This window comes from Oncorhynchus nerka, linkage group LG7 (genome assembly GCF_034236695.1).
Source record: "Oncorhynchus nerka isolate Pitt River linkage group LG7, Oner_Uvic_2.0, whole genome shotgun sequence".
In the NCBI taxonomy this organism is placed as follows: Eukaryota; Metazoa; Chordata; class Actinopteri; order Salmoniformes; family Salmonidae; genus Oncorhynchus; species Oncorhynchus nerka.
In genome coordinates, this window is record NC_088402.1 from 80613976 (window position 1) to 80636455 (window position 22480).

The 22480-nt window shown below is 44.9% G+C and overlaps 1 protein-coding gene across 3 annotated transcripts in view; it reads right to left on the reverse strand.

The window, feature by feature from the left end:
- Nucleotides 1-22480, reverse strand: part of LOC115132502 (formin-like protein 3) — a 106364-nt gene that overhangs the window by 3772 nt on the left and 80112 nt on the right. The window contains exons 9-23 of one of the 3 annotated variants that reach the window (XM_065020857.1): nt 18590-18775; nt 18103-18252; nt 16431-16532; nt 15720-16098; nt 15252-15344; nt 14475-14599; nt 13272-13474; nt 11776-12079; nt 11437-11517; nt 10781-10910; nt 10443-10603; nt 9987-10088; nt 9077-9169; nt 5576-5699; nt 1383-1430 (exon numbers count right to left, since the gene is read on the reverse strand). In XM_065020857.1, coding sequence (XP_064876929.1) covers nt 1393-1430; nt 5576-5699; nt 9077-9169; nt 9987-10088; nt 10443-10603; nt 10781-10910; nt 11437-11517; nt 11776-12079; nt 13272-13474; nt 14475-14599; nt 15252-15344; nt 15720-16098; nt 16431-16532; nt 18103-18252; nt 18590-18775 — 2271 coding nt within the window. In that variant the 3' untranslated portion in view covers nt 1383-1392. Of the gene's footprint in view, nt 1-1382; nt 1431-2046; nt 2170-5575; nt 5700-9076; nt 9170-9986; nt 10089-10442; nt 10604-10780; nt 10911-11436; nt 11518-11775; nt 12080-13271; nt 13475-14474; nt 14600-15251; nt 15345-15719; nt 16099-16430; nt 16533-18102; nt 18253-18589; nt 18776-22480 lie in introns of all 3 variants that reach the window. The other 2 variants (XM_065020855.1, XM_065020856.1) reach the window with 2 other exon arrangements.

Consider the following 22480-nt stretch of genomic DNA (forward strand, 5'->3'; position numbering starts at 1 on the left):
AAGCTATATAATGTTTGTTTACATTTACTTGTTTTCAAACATTGGAGCAAAACAAGATTGTGATGGGGTAAGACAGTTGAACTAAGCTCATGAGGCATTTATAAGTTACATACATGACCAATAATATTTTGACACCTGCTTGTAGAATATCTCATTCCAAAATGATGGACATTAATATGGATTTGGTCCCCCATTTGCTGCTATAAAAGCCTCCACTCTTCTGGGAAGGCTTTCCACTAGATGTCAGAACATTGCTGTTATAACAGCCTCCATCCTTCTGGGAAAGCTTTCCACTAGATGTCAGAACATTGCTGCTATAACAGCCTCCACCCTTCTGGGAAGGTTTTCCACTAGATCGCCACAGGGAACATTGGAACATTGCTACAGGGCCACGAGCATTAGTGAGGTCGGGTACTGATGTTGGGCGATTAGTCCTGGCTCACAGTCGGCCTTTCAATTCATCCCAAAGGTGTTCGATGGGGTTGAGGTCAGGGCTCTGTGCAGGCCGACTGTGAGCACTCGGCGGTACCATTCTGTGAGCTTGTGTGGCCTACCACTTCTAAGCTGAGCCGTTGTTGCTCCTAGACGTTTCCACTTCACAATAACAGCACTTACAGTTGACTGGGGCTGCTCGAGCAGGGCAGATTATGTGGCGGACTGGTTTGTTGGAAAGGAGGCATCCTATGACGGTGCCAGGTTGAAAGTCACTGAGACAATGTTTGTCTATGGAGATGTGCATGTATGTGTGCTCGATTTTATGCACCTGTCAGCACGGGGGTGGCTGAAATAGCCAAATCCATTCATTCGAAGGGCTGTCCACATACATTTGTATATATAGTGTATATTCTTCAAAAATCAATGGGTACATATAATTATATAACATGTAATTAAGTCCAAAAATGTGTGTAGCAACTGCTGATAGCCCCTTTAAATCTCAATCCCCCTACAACCGCTGCCACTGTTTTCCTGAGAGGTAAGGTTGATGGAAAAGAAAATGACCTGACATGAACTTACAATGTATTCTAGGGGATGTATCCAGTTATATAAATATTAAGCTACATTTTTGGGCTGTGGTGCAGAAAAGTAGACATGGCTGTTGTAAAAGCATATCTGACTGCTTTGCTGTGGCTGATGTAAAAGCATATCCGATTGTTGTGCAGTAAAGCAGTCCTGGCTGTTGTAAAGCATATCTGAATGCTTTGCTGTAGAGTAAAGCATGTTCCTGTTTGCATCTGAAGCGCTGGCCTGGCTGAAGCAGCTGACATCACTGTAGCAGCACCATAGACTGTGTAGCTAGCAGCACACAGCATGTCCGCAGGCCGCAGCACACAGGACGAGCATGGCCAGGGCCAAGCAAACAGGCTTCAGGCTGCCTTTCTTACCCTGCAGAATTTAGAAGTGGCATATACTGTCATTAATCTTCTGTTCAGCTGTTCAGAGGGGTAGAATGAATACAGAGTAGAGGTTGAGGAAAGGTTCTTAACAGGTTAGAGGGGAAACCAAACCATCCATGTTAGTTAGTTTCAAAGAACAACAAGGCATTGTTAGCAGTTGGAGCCAAACCTCTTAATTACTATACTGTACTTTTAAGATTTATGAAAAATCAATTGAAAAAAGTATAAAACCTGATAGAAAATGAACATACAGTATTTACATACCGGTATTGTAGCTTTCCATGCCCATGCTGTTATGCTAGATGCAACTTCATATTGACCATGTGATTATATTTCGTGGTAGTAAACATTACATATTCACATTTTAACATTAGCTTTTGATACAGTCTTTGTAGGTTCAGTAATCCAAAGAGGTTTGGCTGTCTGACTTCTACCCTGGTAATTCAGGTAGAGGTGTTTTGAGGGATATAGAACACATCACTTGCCCACCATAAGAGTCGAGGGCCAGGATTCAAACAAACTGCACTGTGCTGAACTGTTAAATGGCCGCCGAAGTTAGTGAAGGGTTAAGGAGTAGTCTTAGGGAGGGACAGGGTGGAAGGTCATGCTGCATGCACAGTGGTCAGAGGAGGGGACACCTGTTCTGGACAACCTTGGCATTAGGGGGGGAGGAACTGTAGGGACTAGCAGTTGGAGTCGTCACACAGCTGTGCATCACAGAAGAACCGTGAGCCTCGTTTAGCAGTACGGGCTGTGAAGGGGACGCTCTTCAACACTGAGGGGGGAGGAGGATGAGGGGAGAAAATGTCACACCTGAGACAGAGGAACCTGTACTGGTGCTGTACTGTCGTAGACCATCTGATGTGCCATCAGCTTGCTACACTTCTCAGTGTTGTCACTGTAATATCTTTATATCCGGTGTTCCAGCTCTCTCTGTGCCATACCTCCATGTTTTGGTGTATGGACCACAAGGTCTTTGGGTGCTTCTGAAATTGCACCATATTCCCTATACGTTTTGACCAGCAGTGCACTATATGGAGTAAGTTGCCAGGGCAGGGATATACTGCATGTTGAATAACGTAGGTGACGCTATGTCCAGGAGGACAGGGATATACTGCATGTTGAATAACGTAGGTGACGCTATGTCCAGGAGGACAGGGATATACTGCATGTTGAATAACGTAGGTGACGCTATGTCCAGGAGGACAGGGATATACTGCATGTTGAATAACGTAGGTGACGCTATGTCCAGGAGGACAGGGATATACTGCATGTTGAATAACGTAGGTGACGCTATGTCCAGGAGGACAGGGATATACTGCATGTTGAATAACGTAGGTGACGCTATGTCCAGGAGGACAGGGATATACTGCATGTTGAATAACGTAGGTGACGCTATGTCCAGGAGGACAGGGATATACTGCATGTTGAATAACGTAGGTGACGCTATGTCCAGGAGGACAGGGATATACTGCATGTTGAATAACGTAGGTGACGCTATGTCCAGGAGGACAGGGATATACTGCATGTTGAATAACGTAGGTGACGCTATGTCCAGGAGGACAGGGATATACTGCATGTTGAATAACGTAGGTGACGCTATGTCCAGGAGGACAGGGATATACTGCATGTTGAATAACGTAGATGACGCTATGTCCAAGAGGACAGGGATATACTGCATGTTGAATAACGAAGGTGACGCTATGTCCAGGAGGACAGGGATATACTGCATGTTGAATAACGTAGGTGACGCTATGTCCAGGAGGACAGGGATATACTGCATGTTGAATAACGTAGGTGACGCTATGTCCAGGAGGACAGGGATATACTGCATGTTGAATAACGTAGGTGACGCTATGTCCAGGAGGACAGGGATATACTGCATGTTGAATAACGAAGGTGACGCTATGTCCAGGAGGACAGGGATATACTGCATGTTGAATAACGTAGGTGACGCTATGTCCAGGAGGACAGGGATATACTGCATGTTGAATAACGTAGATGACGCTATGTCCAGGAGGACAGGGATATACTGCATGTTGAATAACGTAGGTGACGCTATGTCCAGGAGGACAGGGATATACTGCATGTTGAATAACGAAGGTGACGCTATGTCCAGGAGGACAGGGATATACTGCATGTTGAATAACGTAGGTGACGCTATGTCCAGGAGGACAGGGATATACTGCATGTTGAATAACGTAGGTGACGCTATGTCCAGGAGGACAGGGATATACTGCATGTTGAATAACGTAGGTGACGCTATGTCCAGGAGGACAGGGATATACTGCATGTTGAATAACGTAGGTGACGCTATGTCCAGGAGGACAGGGATATACTGCATGTTGAATAACGTAGATGACGCTATGTCCAGGAGGACAGGGATATACAGCATGTTGAATAACGTAGGTGACGCTATGTCCAGGAGGACAGGGATATACAGCATGTTGAATAACGTAGGTGACGCTATGTCCAGGAGGACAGGGATATACTGCATGTTGAATAACGTAGGTGACGCTATGTCCAGGAGGACAGGGATATACTGCATGTTGAATAACGTAGGTGACGCTATGTCCAGGAGGACAGGGATATACTGCATGTTGAATAACGTAGGTGACGCTATGTCCAGGAGGACAGGGATATACTGCATGTTGAATAACGTAGGTGACGCTATGTCCAGGAGGACAGGGATATACTGCATGTTGAATAATGTAGGTGACGCTATGTCCAGGAGGACAGGGATATACTGCATGTTGAATAACGTAGGTGACGCTATGTCCAGGAGGACAGGGATATACTGCATGTTGAATAACGTAGATGACGCTATGTCCAGGAGGACAGGTATATACTGCATGTTGAATAACGTAGATGACGCCATGTCCAGGAGGACAGGGATATACTGCATGTTGAATAACGTAGATGACGCTATGTCCAGGAGGACAGGTATATACTGCATGTTGAATAACGTAGATGACGCCATGTCCAGGAGGACAGGGATATACTGCATGTTGAATAACGTAGGTGACGCTATGTCCAGGAGGACAGGTATATACTGCATGTTGAATAACGTAGATGACGCTATGTCCAGGAGGACAGGTATATACTGCATGTTGAATAACGTAGATGACGCCATGTCCAGGAGGACAGGGATATACATGTTGAATAACGTAGATTATGTACTTTTTGTAAAGGGCCTAGTAACAGGAAGGAAAGGCATTATTAACATATTATTAACATATTATTACAATTATTAACATTTAACATTTTGATTAATTCACAGTAGATTTTGATTAATGAGAGTTGAGTTCGGGAACTGTCCTGAGTTAGCACATCCCATGAAGCAGGGCATTGGGAGGGTAATGACTCAACTACATGCCTACTGTAGTTATACTTTGAGGCTCAATTGCTGCTTAGCTGCACAATCACTACATAATGATGAGACACTACTAATCTAGATAACTAGCAGGCCACAAAAAATAAACTACTGGGACATGATTGAGAACTGGAATCTGCTGTTGTCTAGATGCTCTGGAGCCTCTGGTAGTGGTGTCTGAACTGTGTAACACAGTGCTCCTCCAGCCGAGCAGTTGAGGACCACAGTGATCTTAGCCCAGTCCCTGGGTCTGCTTGGGCTGCTGGGGGTTGGGGCTTGGGCTGCTGGGGATTGGGCTGGGTTGGGGCTGAGGTTGGGGCTGGGGTTGGGACTGGGGATTGGGCTTGGGCTGCTGGGTTAGGGTTGGGGCTGCTGGGGCTTGGAATGGGCTGGGGATTGGAGTGGGTTGGGGCTTGGAATGGGGCTGCTGGGTTAGGGTTGGGGCTGCTGGGGCTTGGGATAGGCTGGGTTGGAGCTGGGGATGGGGCTGGGGCTGCTGGGGCTTGGGATGGGACTGCTGGGGCTTGGGCTGTGTTGGGGCTGCTGGGGCTTGGACTGGGTTGGGGCTTGGGATGGGGCTTCTGGGGCTTGGGCTTTGTTGGGGATGGGGCTGCTGGGGCTTGGGCTGGGTTGGGGCTGCTGGGGCTTGGGCTGGGTTGGGGCTGCTGGGGCTTGGGCTGGGTTGGGGCTGCTGGGGCTGGGGCTTGGGATGGGGCTGGGGTTGGGGCTTGGACTAGGGGACCTGGGGCTCCTACTGGGCATGGCTGGGTTCTGCGTGGCTACCAGCGAGGCTGCATATCGAGCCCACCTGTGATGATATCCTCAATGGTGCCGTCCTTCCCCTCGTATACGGGTCGGTGGTCCTTGGCCTGGCGTTTACGCAGCTCAGAGATCAGCTCCTGTTGCTGCTGCCTCTTTTTCACTACCTGGACCTGGGAGGGAGAGGAGGAAGAACATCAAATTCTGCCTAAACGGCTTGAGCTGCCAGAGGATCGTTTCAATCATACAAATGCATAAACTCCTTATAGTAAGTGTGAGAGCCTTATATTGAGAATTATAAAACAAGTGGGTCTAATCCTGGCTGCTGATTGGTTAATACCGCATTCCAGACGGTGCCTATTCCACAAGTTACCGCCGGCTAAAGCTATGACGTTGAAATGCCTATTTACCCTGTTCCATCTCACTGCGCAATCCATTTTCTCATCAGTCCAGCCAGACAATTTATAAAGTCAATCTCCACTGTAAAAAGCATTGAGACATTATCGCTCATTTACTTTAGACTAGCTTTTAGTTTCAACAGCAGAGATTTGTATAAATCTTGCTGTCTGTCAGTCTTGTGGTCAATCAGGTGGTCAGCCTGGTGGTCTGGTGGTCAGTCAGGTGGTCTGGTGGTCAGTCAGGTGGTCAGCCTGGTGGCCAGTCAGGTGGTCTGGTGGTCAGTCTGGTGGTCAATCAGGTGGACTGGTGGTCAGTCTGGTGGTCAATCAGGTGGACTGGTGGTCAGTCAGGTGGTCAGCCTGGTGGTCAGTCAGGTGGACTGGTGGTCAGTCAGGTGGTCAGCCTGGTGGTCAGTCTGGTGGTCAGCCTGGTGGTCAGTCTGGTGGTCAGCCAGGTGGTCAGCCGAGTGGTCAGTCAGGTGGTCAGTCAGGTGGTCAGCTGAGTGGTCAGTCAGGTGGTCAGCCAGGTGGTCAGTCAGGTGGTCATATCCATCATTTAGTCTAAATTCTAGAGCACATTAACCTCAATGTTACTAATGTTCGTTGAGTCCAGTTTTAGTATTTGGATTTAGATTTATTATGGATCCCCATTAGTTCCTGCTAAGGCAGCAGCTACTCTTCCTGGGGTTTATTATGGATCCCCATTAGTTCCTGCTAAGGCAGCAGCTACTCTTCCTGGGGTTTATTATGGATCCCCATTAGTTCCTGCTAAGGCAGCAGCTACTCTTCCTGGGGTTTATTATGGATCCCCATTAGTTCCTGCTAAGGCAGCAGCTACTCTTCCTGGGGTTTATTATGGATCCCCATTAGTTCCTGCTAAGGCAGCAGCTACTCTTCCTGGACTCCAGCTAAATTAAGGCAGTTATGCAATTTTAAAAACATTATAATACATTCACAACAGTAAGCATTTCACTGTAAGGTCTACACCTGTTGTACTCGGCACATGCGCATTGATTTCATTTGATTTCACAATAGATCAAGTGTGTGCCCTCAGCTACCACATCTACAACACAAAATCCATGTGTACGTGTGTGTATAGTGCGTATGTTATCATGTGTGTGTATGCATGTGTCTGTGCCTGTGTTTGTGTCTCTTCACAGTCCCGCTGTTCCATAAGGTATATCTGGTTGTTTTCCAATCTAATTTTACTGCTTGTGTGAGTTACTTGATGTGGAATAGAGTTCCATGTAGTCATGGCTCTATGTAGTACTGTGTGCCTCCCATAGTCTGTTCTGGACTTGGGGACTGTGAAGAGACCTGTGATGGCATGGCTTGTGGGGTATGAATGGGTGTCTGAGCTGTGTGTCAGTAGTTCAAACAGACAGCTCGGTGCATTCAACATGTCAATACCTCTCACATATACAAGTAGTGATGAAGTCCATCTCTCCTCCCATTTAAGCCAGGAGAGATTGACATGCATATGATTAATATTAGCTCTCTGTGTACATCCAAGGGCCAGCCGTGCTGCCCTGTTCTGAGCCAATTGCAATTTTCTTTTGTTGTGGCACCTGACCACACGACTGAACAGTAGTCCAGGTGCGACAAAACCAGGGCCTGTAGGATCTGCCTTGTTGATAGTGTTGTTAAGAAGGTAGAGCAGTGCTTTATTATGGACAGACTTCTCCCCATCTTAGCTACTATTGTATCAATATGTTTTTACCATGACAGTTTACAATCCAGCGTTACTCCAAGCAGTTTAGTCACCTCAACTTGCTCAATTTCCACATTATTCATTACAAGATTTAGTTCAGGGTTTAGGGTTTAGTGAATGATTTGTCCCAAAAACAATGCTTTTCATTTTGGAAATATTTAGGACTAACTTATTCCTTGCCACCCATTCTGAAACTAACTGCAGCTCTTTGTTAAGTGTCATTTCAGTGGCTGTAGTAGCTGATGTATATAGTGTTGAGTTATCAGTGGCATGTCGTTAGTAAAGTTTGAAAAAGGTAAGGGGCCTAGGAAACTGCCCTGAGTAATTCCGGATTCTACCTGGATTATGTTGGAGAGGTTTCCATTAAAGAACACCCTCTGTGTTCTGTTAGACAGATAACTCTTGATCTACAAAATAGCAGAGTGTGTAAAACCATAACACATACGTTTTCCTAGCAGCAGACAATGATCAATAATGTCAACATCTGCACTGAAGTCTAACAAAACAGCCCCCACAATCTTTTTATCATATATTTATCTCAGTCATTTTTGTAAGTGCTGTGCTTGTTGAATGTCCTTCCCTATAATTTGTTTACTGTAAAATAGCATTGTATCTGGTCAAACACCATTTTTTACAAAAGTTGATTGGTTGGCTATTTGTGCCAGTAAAGTATTATTCTTAGGTAGCGGAATGACTTTTGCTTCCCTCCAGGCCTGAGGGCACACACTTTCTAGTAGGCTTAAACTGAAGATATGGCAAATAGAAGTGGCAGTATCGTCCGCTATTGTCCTCAGAGATTTTCATCTAAGTTGTCAGACCCCGGTGGCTTTGTCACGTTCTGACCTTTATTTCCTTTGTTTTGTCTTTATTTAGTATGGTCAGGGCGTGAGTTGGGGTGGGCAGTCTATGTTGGTTTTTCTATGTTGGTTTTTGTGTTCAGCCTAGTATGGTTCTCAATCAGAGGCAGGTGTCGTTAGTTGTCTCTGATTGAGAATCATACTTAGGTAGCCTGGGTTTCACTTTTGGTTTGTGGGTGTTTGTTTCCGTGTGTGTGTTTGTCGCCACACGGTACTGTTTCGGTTTTCATCCCATCGTTTATTGTTTTGTATTTCAGTGTTCAGTTCATTTTTAATAAATCGTCATGAACACTTACCACGCTGCATCTTGGTCCGATCCTTACTCCTCTTCAAACGAAGAGGAGATCTGCCATTACAGGCTTGTCTTTGTTGATAGTCAACAATACTTTTTTTTACCTCTTCCTCACTCAAAATTACAATGCTTATCTTTCATAATTTGGTCTGATATATTTGGATGTGCAGTGTCAGCATTTGCTGCTGGCATGTTATGCCTAAATTTGCTAATTAAATAATCATTGAGCATCTTTTGGCTTTTTGGGCCTTGTCTGTCAGAATCAGGGCTAGGGAGACTTCTAGTATTGTACCTTGGGGTCATGTTGCTTGGCCTCCTGAGCCAGTAACTTCTCTCTCATGGCTTTCTCCTGCTTTTTCCTCTGCTCATTGTCCTCCACTGCATCCTGTAGGGAGGACATCACAAAATGCACGCCATTCAGAGAACTTGGCTAAGCCAAGCTATGGAAAGATTTGGTCTCTTTTATAATAGCAGAACTGGATCTGGGAGTTGAGTAAACATAAAGATAACATACTTTCATGTAGCTAAACAGTCAGCACCATTCATTTTCTCTGTGTGTTTGTGTGTCTCTTGCTCTTCCCCTCCCTGTTTCTCTAACACACACGCGTACAGATCCTTTAGCTGCACGTTTCTTTAACAGATCCATAAATCCTTGTAGAGAACAATCTCAGGAAGGTGTCTGTGTCGCAGGACAGAGCTGTCCATCCGGGGGAGGCAGAGGAAGAGCGAGCCATCGGTCCAGGGGTCAGAGGGGGGAGGCAGGGGCAGGAGGGGAAGGCAGGTGGGAAGGGGGGAAGACGGGGCCCAGTTTAAACACCACCACTACCGTTCTGACCCAGCTGGCCCTTCCTGTTATTAGACCTGTTACTCCAGACCACACCCTGTCCTGTGGCACACAGACCATTCTGCTTTTCTCTGGGAGGCAGCGGGACAACAGCCACACTAACTCAAGGTTAGGCTAACTCCCATAGGACAGAGAGAGTAAGCTCCTCCTGAACATGGCCCTGTGAGGCGCAGTTGGTAAAAGTGTGGCGCTATTGACACACATCAAAGCACTACAAGGTTATGGGTTCATTTCCTACAAGGATCACATACACATCCTCACTTTACAATAAGTCACTTTGGATGACAGCGTTAGCGAAGTGGCCTGTTACATACATGTGATCCCTGTAGAAGATGTGTGTTGTTTGGTCCTTCCTTACCTTGTAAGCTCTGATGAATCGCACAAACACAGGGAAGAACACGGCGGGAGGAGTGGTCTTGGAACTCTCCCCGAAGTAGTTCACCACATTGTTGAAGGCTTCCTAGAAATGACCCGGCAGAGACACGGGTCAAGGGTAGAACACAACATTTGTCAACATTGCAAACCTTAACAAAGCCTTTTTTATAGTGTTGTGCTGTATTGTTGCACAGGTCTTTGTTGTGCTGCGTCTCAGAAGGAAGATGTGTTGTTTCATGTTACAGTAAGTTGTGTTGTGTTTTGACCAGTTGGTAGTTTTAGAACAGGTATTTTTCCTGAAGAAAAATTGTGTGCTTGCTTTAGCGATCAACAAAATGTTTTTTGAGTAGTGGAAGAAGTATACGTTTTTAAATGTTAGAGACGTCAGTGTTGAAAAATTCAGTTTGTAGTTTTGATAGGATGGAGGTGGCGTGAGAACCTCAGCGGTCTTGGCATCCTTCTGCAGTTTGTCCAGCTGAGTGTCGCTGGTCTGGAGGAAGCCCTTGAGAACAGAGTGGTCATGGAGACTAGACTCTCTCCTGATCAGATCCATCCCTTTACCCAGCTCCCGCACGTCCAGCAGCACATTCTCCAGAGACACTAGAGAGAGATACACACACACACACACACACACACACACACACACACACACACACACACACAATATCAAACCTCCTTATTTCAACTGTGCATCACATGTACTATAGTCTTTGTACAATGAGAAGAGAAGAATCCATTCAAGTTGCATGGTGTCTGTGTGTGTAACTCGGTAGTCACCTGCAGCAGCTTTGTCCACAAAGTGCAGTTCGTTGAAGAAGTTAGCCAGCTCAGGATACTTCTCCTTGACAACCACAGCTATGTAGTGGAGCAGAGTCATCTTCCTGTCTGTAGACTTAGTGTCCAGTAGCTGGGGGAGGAGAGAATTCCATATCAGTCAAGGTTCTTTTCACTCGCTCTGGAGGAATACATTTTGAAACAAGTGTACACATCACAGGAGGTTGGTGGCACCTTAATTGGGGAGTAAGGGCTCATGGTAATGGATGGAACGGAATAGGTGGAATGGCATCAAATACATGGTTTGATGCCATTCCATTGTCTCCGTTCCAGCCATTATTATGATCCTTCTCCACTCAGCCTCCACTGGTACACATGGCGCCTTTTATAACTAGTGTCCGGCAGTTGACAGAGAAAAAGATATACACAACCAGAATACATATCAGTGTCTTTTATCAACCTTGAAACAAGTGTACAAGTGTAGCCTTGTATTACTGATTACTACCTGGAACTATCTGGAACTGAATACATGTCCAGAATACATGGCCCTTTCATTCTGGAGGAGTACACCTTGAAAAGTGTAGCCCTTGAGCAATCTCTTGAGGACTTGCAGAGAGCCGCTCTCTAGAATGTGCTACTTTGTATCGTACAGTACTCACCAGATCAAGACTTTGTAGTTTGAAGCCATACACAGATCCTCTCTTGCTGCTGTTCATGTAGTTTCCCAGGGCTAAGATGATCTGTGTGAGTACAGAAAGTAAAGAATAAACATCTTAGCACCATACTAATGTGGCAGTGGTCAAGCAAAAGCTACTCGGTTTCCCTACATATTTGTTACACTAAGAGCATCTTTCGTCCATTGCCTACAATTGACCTGGATGATCTTTGTGCTATGAATATTTTGGGAAACTCACCACTGACTGCTAATGTCAAAGGATGCTTCTCTTCCAATTCAAACCAGTTTAATCATTGATGATGGACGATGAGAGAAGCCTTACCTCTAGCATTCGTTTTAACTTGGGTGAAGACTTGACGGACGCGGACGCTGCGATGATGGCGTTGAGCTGCGGGGTTAGCATGTTGACGTTGTCCGAGAAGTTCCCGACGAACGTAATGATATTCATCCTCTGGGTGAGCCGTTCGATCTTGGAGAAGAAGAGCATGAATCGGTCCTCGTCCGTCAGCGCGTCCAGCGGTCGCCGCTCCCGCTCGTACTGACGCATCATCTTCCCCTCCGCCTCCGTTGGAAGGAAACGCATCAGACACTCCACGAAGTCCACCGGCAGGGCCTTCAGGTCGAAGCTATAGGGAGAGAAAGATAGTACAGGTTACAATACTGAAAGATTAGAGACATCAGACACTCCACAAAGTCCACCGGCAGGGCCTTCAGGTCGAAGCTATAGGGAGAGAAAGATAGTACAGGTTACAATACTGAAAGATTAGAGACATCAGACACTCCACAAAGTCCACCGGCAGGGCCTTCAGGTCGAAGCTATAGGGAGAAAGATAGTACAGGTTACAATACTGAAAGATTAGAGACATCAGACACTCCACAAAGTCCACCGGCAGGGCCTTCAGGTCGAAGCTATAGGGAGAAAAAGATAGTACAGGTTACAATACTGAAAGATTAGAGACATCAGACACTCCACAAAGTCCACCGGCAGGGCCTTCAGGTCGAAGCTATAGGGAGAGAAAGATAGTACAGGTTACAATACTGAAAGATTAGAGACATCAGACACTCCACAAAGTCCACCGGCAGGGCCTTCAGGTCGAAGCTATAGGGAGAGAAAGATAGTACAGGTTACAATACTGAAAGATTAGAGACATCAGACACTCCACAAAGTCCACCGGCAGGGCCTTCAGGTCGAAGCTATAGGGAGAGAAAGATAGTACAGGTTACAATACTGAAAGACTAGAAACATCAGACAGGACAGGTTAGAAACATCAGACAGGACAGGTTACAAACATCAGACAGGACAGGTTACAAACATCAGACAGGACAGGTTAGTAACATCAGACAGGACAGGTTAGTAACATCAGATAAGACAGGAGACAGGTTAGAAACATCAGATAAGACAGGAGACAGGTTGGAAACATCAGACAGGACAGGATACAGGTTGGAAACATCAGACAGGACAGGAGACAGGTTGGAAACATCAGACAGGACAGGAGACAGGTTGGAAACATCAGACAGGACAGGAGACAGGTTGGAAACATCAGACAGGACAGGAGACCGGTTGGAAACATCAGACAGGACAGGAGACAGGAAACATAAGCGGTAGAACTGGACACGATGCAGTTAGAGCCAGCGGATGGGCCTCTTTTCTGAGTCTGGCTCCTCTCTAGGTTTCTTCCTTCTAGGGAGTGTTTCCTTGCCACTGTGCTTCTGCTTGCTCTTTGAAAGTCTCGGCTGGTTACTGTAAAGCACTTCGTGACAACTGAATTGTTGATGTGATTAATTGATAGAGAGTGAGGTAAAGGCTACAGTACATACGTCTGTATGGCTTTGCAGATCTCTTCAGTGCTCTTGTTGGCCTTCCTCAGGGTGATAGCCAGGTTCTTGGAGCGGTTTGCGTCCAGCAGGGAGATCTTGTTGATAGCCTTCTGAGATACCTTGGTCTTGGGGCCACTCAGGTCCACCACTGGACCCTGGGCCTTGGTCTTAAACAGTTCCTCAAACTTCTCCACATCCAGGTCCTATAGACAGACAACACACACGACACACGATACCTCAATGCATGTCCATTTTCTATGAGAAGGAGAATGTTTCATTCAATGAGTTAGGATTTGGGCCTTGAATGAGTTAGGAGTGGGGCCTTGAATGAATTAGGAGTGGGGCCTTGAATTAATTAGTAGTGTGGCCTTGAATTAATTAGAAATAGGGCTTTGAGGGCCTATTTTCCTGACCACCCAACATGACAAAGAACAACTCAGGCCCCTAGTTAAGAGGTAAACTGTCAGATGAAGGCCCCTAGTTAAGAGGTAAACTGTCAGATGAAGGCCCCTAATTAAGATGTAAACTGTCAGATGAAGGCCCCTAATTAAGATGTAAACTGTCAGATGAAGGCCCCTAGTTAAGAGGTAAACTGTCAGATGAAGGCCCCTAGTTAAGAGGTAAACTGTCAGATGAAGGCCCCTAATTAAGATGTAAACTGTCAGATGAAGGCCCCTAATTAAGAGGTAAACTGTCAGATGAAGGCCCCTAATTAAGATGTAAACTGTCAGATGAAGGCCCCTAGTTAAGAGGTAAACTGTCAGATGAAGGCCCCTAGTTAAGAGGTAAACTGTCAGATGAAGGCCCCTAATTAAGATGTAAACTGTCAGATGAAGGCCCCTAGTTAAGAGGTAAACTGTCAGATGAAGGCCCCTAATTAAGATGTAAACTGTCAGATGAAGGCCCCTAGTTAAGATGTAAACTGTCAGATGAAGGCCCCTAGTTAAGAGGTAAATTGTCAGATGAAGGCCCCTAATTAAGATGTAAACTGTCAGATGAAGGCCCCTAGTTAAGAGGTAAACTGTCAGATGAAGGCCCCTAATTAAGATGTAAACTGTCAGATGAAGGCCCCTAGTTAAGAAGTAAACTGTCAGATGAGGCCCCTAATTAAGATGTAAACTGTCAGATGAAGGCCCCTAGTTAAGAGGTAAACTGTCAGATGAAGGCCGTAAAGGGAAGTTTGTCCTGAACTGGTAGACTCACCTCTAGTACTCTTTCATCATCTATCTCACTGAAGACCGTACCGTTGATCTGGTTGGGTTTCAGAGCGGTCCAGTTGAATATAGGCAGACGGAACTTGGTCTTGATGGGCTTCTTGATCCTGATAGCTGCAAACCGACAAAATTAGAGTGCTTATTATTAATTTAAAGAACATCAGGAAAGCCATTACATAGAATATCAGGACAGCAATTTCATTGAAAATCAGGACAGCTATTACATCGAACGTCAGGACAGCCATTTCATTGAAAATCAGGACAGACATTACATTGGAAATCAGGACAGCTATTACATCGAAATTCAGGACAGCCATTACATCGAAAATCAGGGCAGCCACTATATAGAAAATAAGGACAACCATTACATAGAAAATCAGGACAACCATTACATAGAAAATAAGGACAACCATTACATAGAAAATCAGGACAACCATTACATAGAAAATCAGGACAATCATTACATAGAAAATCAGGACAATCATTACATAGAAAATCAGGACAATCATTACATAGAAAATCAGGACAATCATTACATAGAAAATCAGGACAATCATTACATAGAAAATCAGGACAATCATTACATAGAAAATCAGGACAACCATTACATAGAAAATCAGGACAACCATTACATAGAAAATCAGGACAACCATTACATAAAAAATCTGGCATTTCACACAATCCGACTTGTATAGTGTACTGTATTCTTTTGAACACATTCTATACTCCACCTTAAGTATATTTAGATGCTGATACTAGCTCTTACCTGATAGGCCCATATTGAGGATGAAATTGGGAGCAGTTCCTGGTAGAGGCGGGGCCATAGGAGGGGGTGGGGGTGGGCATGGAGCATTCTCTCCTGTGGAACAGAAGACGAACACAGCATAAAACAACGGCAGTCTATAGAGCCATAATAAAATCTCAGGATTATGAATGTCTGTGAGAGAGACTAGTGGAGCTCTAACAGGCTGTATCAAATCAGTACAATGAATAAAAGATCATTCATATTGGTTTATGGTGGCATACACTAATTTTGTGCGTCCATCCAGCTGTGTGTGTTACCATAGTTCCTGGAACCATGCTATAAACAGTGATTCTGAACCTTTCAGTGGGCCTCAGAATGGAAAAGGTTGAGAACCCCTGCTGTGAAGGACAATGTGAATGGAAAGCCAACACATTACACTTGGAGTCGGCACAATGATGTGTAAGACTATAACTGTGCATGGTAATGTACCTAGAGCAGAGGGAAGTGGAGGAGGGGGGGGAGGAGGTGGTGCTTCACTGGCCCTTGGTAGACTAGTCCCTGGTCCTCCTGGTCCTCCTGGCCCTGTTACTCCTCCAGGCCCCACTGAGAACCCTCCGTTCTGCCCAAAGTCACTGAGAGGCACCCCCGGACCTCCACCCCCTCCTCCTCCACCACCACCACCACCGCCCCCTCCCAGGGGCTCGATGGCGATGTCCCCGTCCGGCTGCTTGCGGAGGCGGATGGTCCCCTGCTGTTCCATCTCCAGCAGGCGCTTCTCGATGTTGAAGCTCCTCTGGAAGGCAGCGTCCTTCTCCTTGATCATCCTCCTCAGGGTGTGGACCTGGGTGTTGGTCGACTCATACGTCTCCTGTTGGGTCAGAACACCAGAGGGAGACAGAGAGAGAAACCACACTATGATGACTCCACAAACTATACAGGATCATAATCACTCCATTTCCTGACAATCAATTTGCTATCATAGCATTCTTGCTAGTGCATAGTTGATCAAACGTTAATGTCATTCTGCCATTGCTGTACATATAGTTCTCCAGGAGTTGTAAAACACTGTTGCACAACAACATATTAATACAACATTGGGACATACTATTGCTGTTCTGAATCATATATTTGATACTGTATATGAGAAATATAATGATAATTGAAATCGGTATCATAATCGTGAACCCCAGCTCATCTTACCCGTATGACGTGTAGATCCTTGTCCTTCTGCAGGAGCTGCTTCTCCAGGTCAGCCACTTTCATAATGGTCTCATTCTCCACGTCCAGAAGCTTCTCCGTCACCTAGTACAGGGTGGACAGGAGGGTGAGCAAAGAAAGAGAAGGTAGGAGGCATGGAGAGTGAACAGATGGGACAAGAGGGATGGAGAAAGGGGAGGAGGAGATGAATTAAAGCATTGATCCAGTAAAGTCCAACGCGGGCATCTCGCCCAGATCCACTCCCTTTTTCTTTCTCTCTCTCTCTCTCTCTCTCTCTCTCTCTCTCTCTCTCTCTCTCTCTCTCTCTCTCTCTCTCTCTCTAACTAGTAACATGACACAGGCAGTGTAAGTGAGGCTGAACTGACACAGTTTTCACTTTTGAATTTGGACAGATAACACGTGTTGTAAACTAAAGGAATTCATAGGGTGGAATGTTTCGCTCTCTTCCTCCCCCATAATTCCTGGTCCCTGAAAGCAGGGTTTGTTTTGAAATTCTTAGGATGACGGCACGTCTAACTCTGACCTTTCTGTCATTGGAACAGTTTGGTGGATTGTTTCCTTGTATTACTGATGGACTGACACCAGAAAAGACCATAGTGATGTACCTGATTACTTTGTTCACGGAACCGTTTTCATGTCAAATGTTCAGAAGGGAAAAGGACACATACAGAATTCATGGTCAGTCTGGTGGTCAGTCTGGTGGTCAGTCTGGTGGTCATTCTGGTGGTCAGCCTGGTGGTCAGTCTGGTGGTCAGTCTGGTGGTCAGTCTGGTAGTCAGTCTGGTGGTCTGGTGGTCAGTCTGGTGGTCAGTCTGGTGGTCAGCCTGGTGGTCATTCTGGTGGTCAGCCTGGTGGTCAGTCTTGTGGTCAGTCTGGTGGTCTGGTGGTCAGCCTGGTGGTCATTCTGGTGGTCAGTCTGGTGGTCAGCCTGGTGGTCATTCTGGTGGTCAGTCTGGTGGTCTGGTAGTCAGCCTGGTGGTCAGCCTAGTGGTCAGCCTGGTGGTCAGTCTGGTGGTCTGGTGGTCAGTCTGGTGGTCATTCTGGTGGTCAGCCTGGTGGTCTGGTAGTCAGCCTGGTGGTCAGCCTGGTGTTCAGTCTAGTGTTCTGGTGGTCAGCCTGGTAGTCAGTCTGGTGGTCAGTCTGGTAGTCAGCCTGGTGGTCAGCCTGGTGTTCAGTCTAGTGTTCTGGTGGTCAGTCTGGTGGTCAGCCTGGTAGTCAGCCTGGTGGTCAGCCTGGTGTTCAGTCTAGTGTTCTGGTGGTCAGCCTGGTGGTCATTCTGGTGGTCAGCCTGGTGGTCAGTCTGGTGGTCTGGTAGTCAGCCTGGTGGTCAGCCTGGTGTTCAGTCTAGTGTTCTGGTGGTCAGCCTGGCGGTCAGTCTGGCAGTCAGTCTGTTGGTCTAGTGGTCTGGTAGTTAGTCTGGTGGTATAGTGGTCTGGTAGTCAGTCTGGTGGTCTAGTGGTCTGGTAGTCAGTCTGGTGGTCTGTTGGTCAGTCTGGTGGTCAGTCTGGTGGTCCGGTGGTCAGTCTGGGTTTCTGGTGGTGAGTCTGGTGGTCAGTCTGGTGGTCAGTCTGGTGGTCTGGTAGTCAGTCTGGTGGTCTGGTGGTCAGTCTGGTGGTCACTCTGGTGGTCAGTCTGGTGGTCTGGTGGTTCTTACGTGGGACAGGTGTTCCTCCAGTTCCTCCACCTTCTCCAGAGCCACGTTCTTGGTCTCGGCGTCCTCCAGCAGCCCGCCCACATCAAACACATTGTCCAGGTAGGCCTGAATCTGGACTGACAGCTTGTCACTCTCTGTGTACTTGGATTTCTGTAGGGAGAGAAGGAGAGATTCAGGTCAGTGAGTCACAGTAAGACACATACCTTAGAGGTATATGTGAAGGTACCTTAGAGGTAACATTTTAAAGGCATCTTGGAAAAAGGACAGAACTTAAAATGACCATTTCCACTTCCTGCTTTCAAATGCAATATCAAAAGGCATAAGAAATAGCCTATGTATGGCTCCTTGGAGACTTCATTCAAGTAGATGTTGGGCCAGAAGTTTTTCCTGACCTGACCAGGTAAAATCCAGGCCCTGGTTTTAGTGACTGTTCATGAACACATGATTTACATGAATTATTATATTGTAATTATAGCGTCCTCCATACCTCCAGGTAGTCGTCAAGGCCCAGCTTGGTGAACTCATACTGCAGGTGAACCCTGAAGTTCATGTCTTCTACTGAGTGAACCATGATGTTGATGAACTGCATGCAGGCCACCATGAAGTCGATGTTCCCATCCTCCACACGGAAATAGTCCATCAGCTTCTCAAAGCGATGCTTCTCCTTGCACACCTGAAAAGGAAAAGAATGAGTATGTATTAGATCAATACAGAGCTGAGTATCTTTTGGGGAGGTTTGCCAAGCAGTGAAAAAAGTCATCTTCCAGTCCAGTAGAGTAGGACGCAGTTCAGTTATGTTCCCTTCTGAACCACTTCAGTGTCCGATATGGTCCAATATGTTTTATATCAATTGGACATAATGTATGTCTCTTTGTAAAATACAGTTCCTGTGCTGTATTACAGAGTCTCAGGTTAGAGAGTGACTATTTACCTTTTATTTTTATTTTGAATTACTGACTATCTTCCTTCCCAACAGAATGCCTAATGAAACACTAAGAAAGTTGACATTAAAGGCATTAAATATATTTGAAATTATTCAAATTTAGATCATTTAAGATATACAAAAGTAAATGTATCATGGATATACTTCAATAGACTTCGATATATTCATGAAGTATGATAAAAAATATAAAAAATGCCACCTGGGATGCCAAGGATATGAGTGTAAGCAAAGGTCAACACACTCATTTGGAATGAAAATACCTCCTGATTATAGGAATTCATGGGCAGGGAACATAAGAAAATAAGGCAAAGGGATAAAGATCTCGCCAGACACACACACACACACACACACACACACACACACACACACACACACACACACACACACACAAACGATTACACACACACACACACACACACACACAAACGATTACACACACACAAACACACACACACACACACACACACAAACGATTACACACACACACACAAACGATTACACACACACACACACACAAACACAGAGCTGATTTCCCAACCTAAAGATAACCCTCAGATTTGAATAAAGACACAATCCCTTATTCCATATCAGCATTCTTTAACCTAGAGTTGTTGTGCTGTAATAAATAATTCATTACAGTACTAATATGGCCATAAACCAGGTCTGCTTCCCAAATGGCACCCTATCTCCTATATACTGCACTATTTTTTACAAGGGCCCAAAACATTTCAGTAATGTGTCCACTGTCATTATGATGACATGTTTAAATCCCACTACAAAGCTATTGGTTGAATCCCACATTGTTGTGACTGGGTGGCTGATTAGAGCATTGGGGCTCTGCAGATTGCTCAGAGTAATTGGGTTGTTCCGGTGTTTAGATGACTATTCAGGCTGTAAAGGCTAAGCAAACCATTGTGATCCACTCACTCCCAAAGGGGAGTTGAACCTTATCAAGGTCACCTCATATCTGATGGCTTAATGAGACTAATAGCCCTATACATGGCAGGGTTTTGGCCTTTGCCTCGCAGAACTGTGTTCAAGTAGTATTTGCTTTATTGATTGAGCTTGCATGGCACAGTGGAACTAGTGGAATAGTCCCAAATGTATAAACCCTATCAGGGCTGTTGCAGTGACCGTATTGTCGCCACACCGGCATGACGTTTAGTCACGGTAATTAGGCTTCTCCAAGCTCTGATGCTGCTGATGGTCATTAATAGTCTACCAAACATGCTAACTGCCTGGTACTCAGCACTTTATTGTCCCTCTAATCACTCTGACATCAATGCAAATGTACCTGAAAATCTAATCAAACACTTCATGAGAGCCCATGAGCTCATGTTCTGCAACATTTCTATAGGCTATGCAATTACAGGAGAAAACAGAGTGATGGCTTCTAATAAAAGAGGAGGCTCCCATCAGCGTTCTATAGGCTGGGCCTACGATATTTATTATTTATTACAACTTTCCTAATATTAAGCACATTGCATATATTTACTATAGGAGTATAGCCTACCTGGCTGGCATGAAAATAAACCATGGAGAAAAACATCCTCCATTCGCTATATAGATGACATGTATTTTTAAGTGCATAGATGACATGTATTTTTAAGTGCATAGATGACATGTATTTTTAAGTGCATAGATGACATGTATTTTTAAGTGCATAGATGACATGTATTTTTAAGTGCATAGATGACATGTATTTTTAAGTGCATAGATGACATGTATTTTTAAGTGCATAGATGACATGTATTTTTAAGTGCATAGATGACATGTATTTTTTCCGCTGCCCTTGTTTCGATACAGGTGCATTATAATGGTCCATTCTAAATCAAAACAAATGTCATACCTATATTATTTAGCATATGTAAAGACAAGATTAAATCAAGAATAGTCTGATGTGTGAGACTATGTGTGACATGTGTGACAATATTAGCCTATCACTTGTGAATTATATATTATCACTTGTGAATGATGCCCAGCATAAGAAACATTGCCTTTTTTTGTGACTTGTTGGAATCATAGTCGCACACCTCATGTAGTCTAGCCCACAGGCCTATATGTTTTAATAAGGTTAGTATCACACCTCATGTAGCCTAGCCCATAGGCCTATATGTTTTAATAAGGTCAGTATCACACCTCATGTAGCCTAGCCCATAGGCCTATATGTTTTAATAAGGTTAGTATCACACCTCATGTAGTCTAGCCCATAGGCCTATATGTTTTAATGTCAGTATCACACCTCATGTAGTCTAGCCCATAGGCCTATATGTTTTAATGTCAGTATCACACCTCATGTAGTCTAGCCCATAGGCCTATATGTTTTAATGTCAGTATCACACCTCATGTAGTCTAGCCCATAGGCCTATATGTTTTAATAAGGTTAGTATCACACCTCATGTAGTCTAGCCCATAGGCCTATATGTTTTAATAAGGTTAGTATCACACCTCATGTAGCCTAGCCCATAGGCCTATATGTTTAATAAGGTTAGTATCACACCTCATGTAGCCTAGCCCATAGGCCTATATGTTTTAATAAGGTTAGTATCACACCTCATGTAGCCTAGCCCATAGGCCTATATGTTTTAATAAGGTTAGTATCACACCTCATGTAGTCTAGCCCATAGGCCTATATGTTTTAATAAGGTTAGTATCACACCTCATGTAGTCTAGCCCACAGGCCTATATGTTTTAATAAGGTTAGTATCACACCTTATGTAGTCTAGCCCATAGGCCTATATGTTTTAATAAGGTCAGTATCACACCTCATGTAGCCTAGCCCATAGGCCTATATGTTTTAATGTCAGTATCACACCTCATGTAGTCTAGCCCATAGGCCTATATGTTTTAATAAGGTTAGTATCACACCTCATGTAGCCTAGCCCATAGGCCTATATGTTTTAATAAGGTTAGTATCACACCTCATGTAGCCTAGCCCATAGGCCTATATGTTTTAATAAGGTTAGTATCACACCTCATGTAGTCTAGCCCATAGGCCTATATGTTTTAATGTCAGTATCACACCTCATGTAGTCTAGCCCATAGGCCTATATGTTTTAATGTCAGTATCACACCTTATGTAGTCTAGCCCATAGGCCTATATGTTTTAATGTCAGTATCACACCTCATGTAGTCTAGCCCATAGGCCTATATGTTTTAATAAGGTTAGTATCACACCTCATGTAGCCTAGCCCACAGGCCTATATGTTTTAATAAGGTTAGTATCACACCTCATGTAGTCTAGCCCACAGGCCTATATGTTTTAATAAGGTTAGTATCACACCTCATGTAGTCTAGCCCATAGGCCTATATGTTTTAATAAGGTTAGTATCACACCTCATGTAGCCTAGCCCACAGGCCTATATGTTTTAATAAGGTCAGTATCACACCTCATGTAGCCTAGCCCATAGGCCTATATGTTTTAATAAGGTTAGT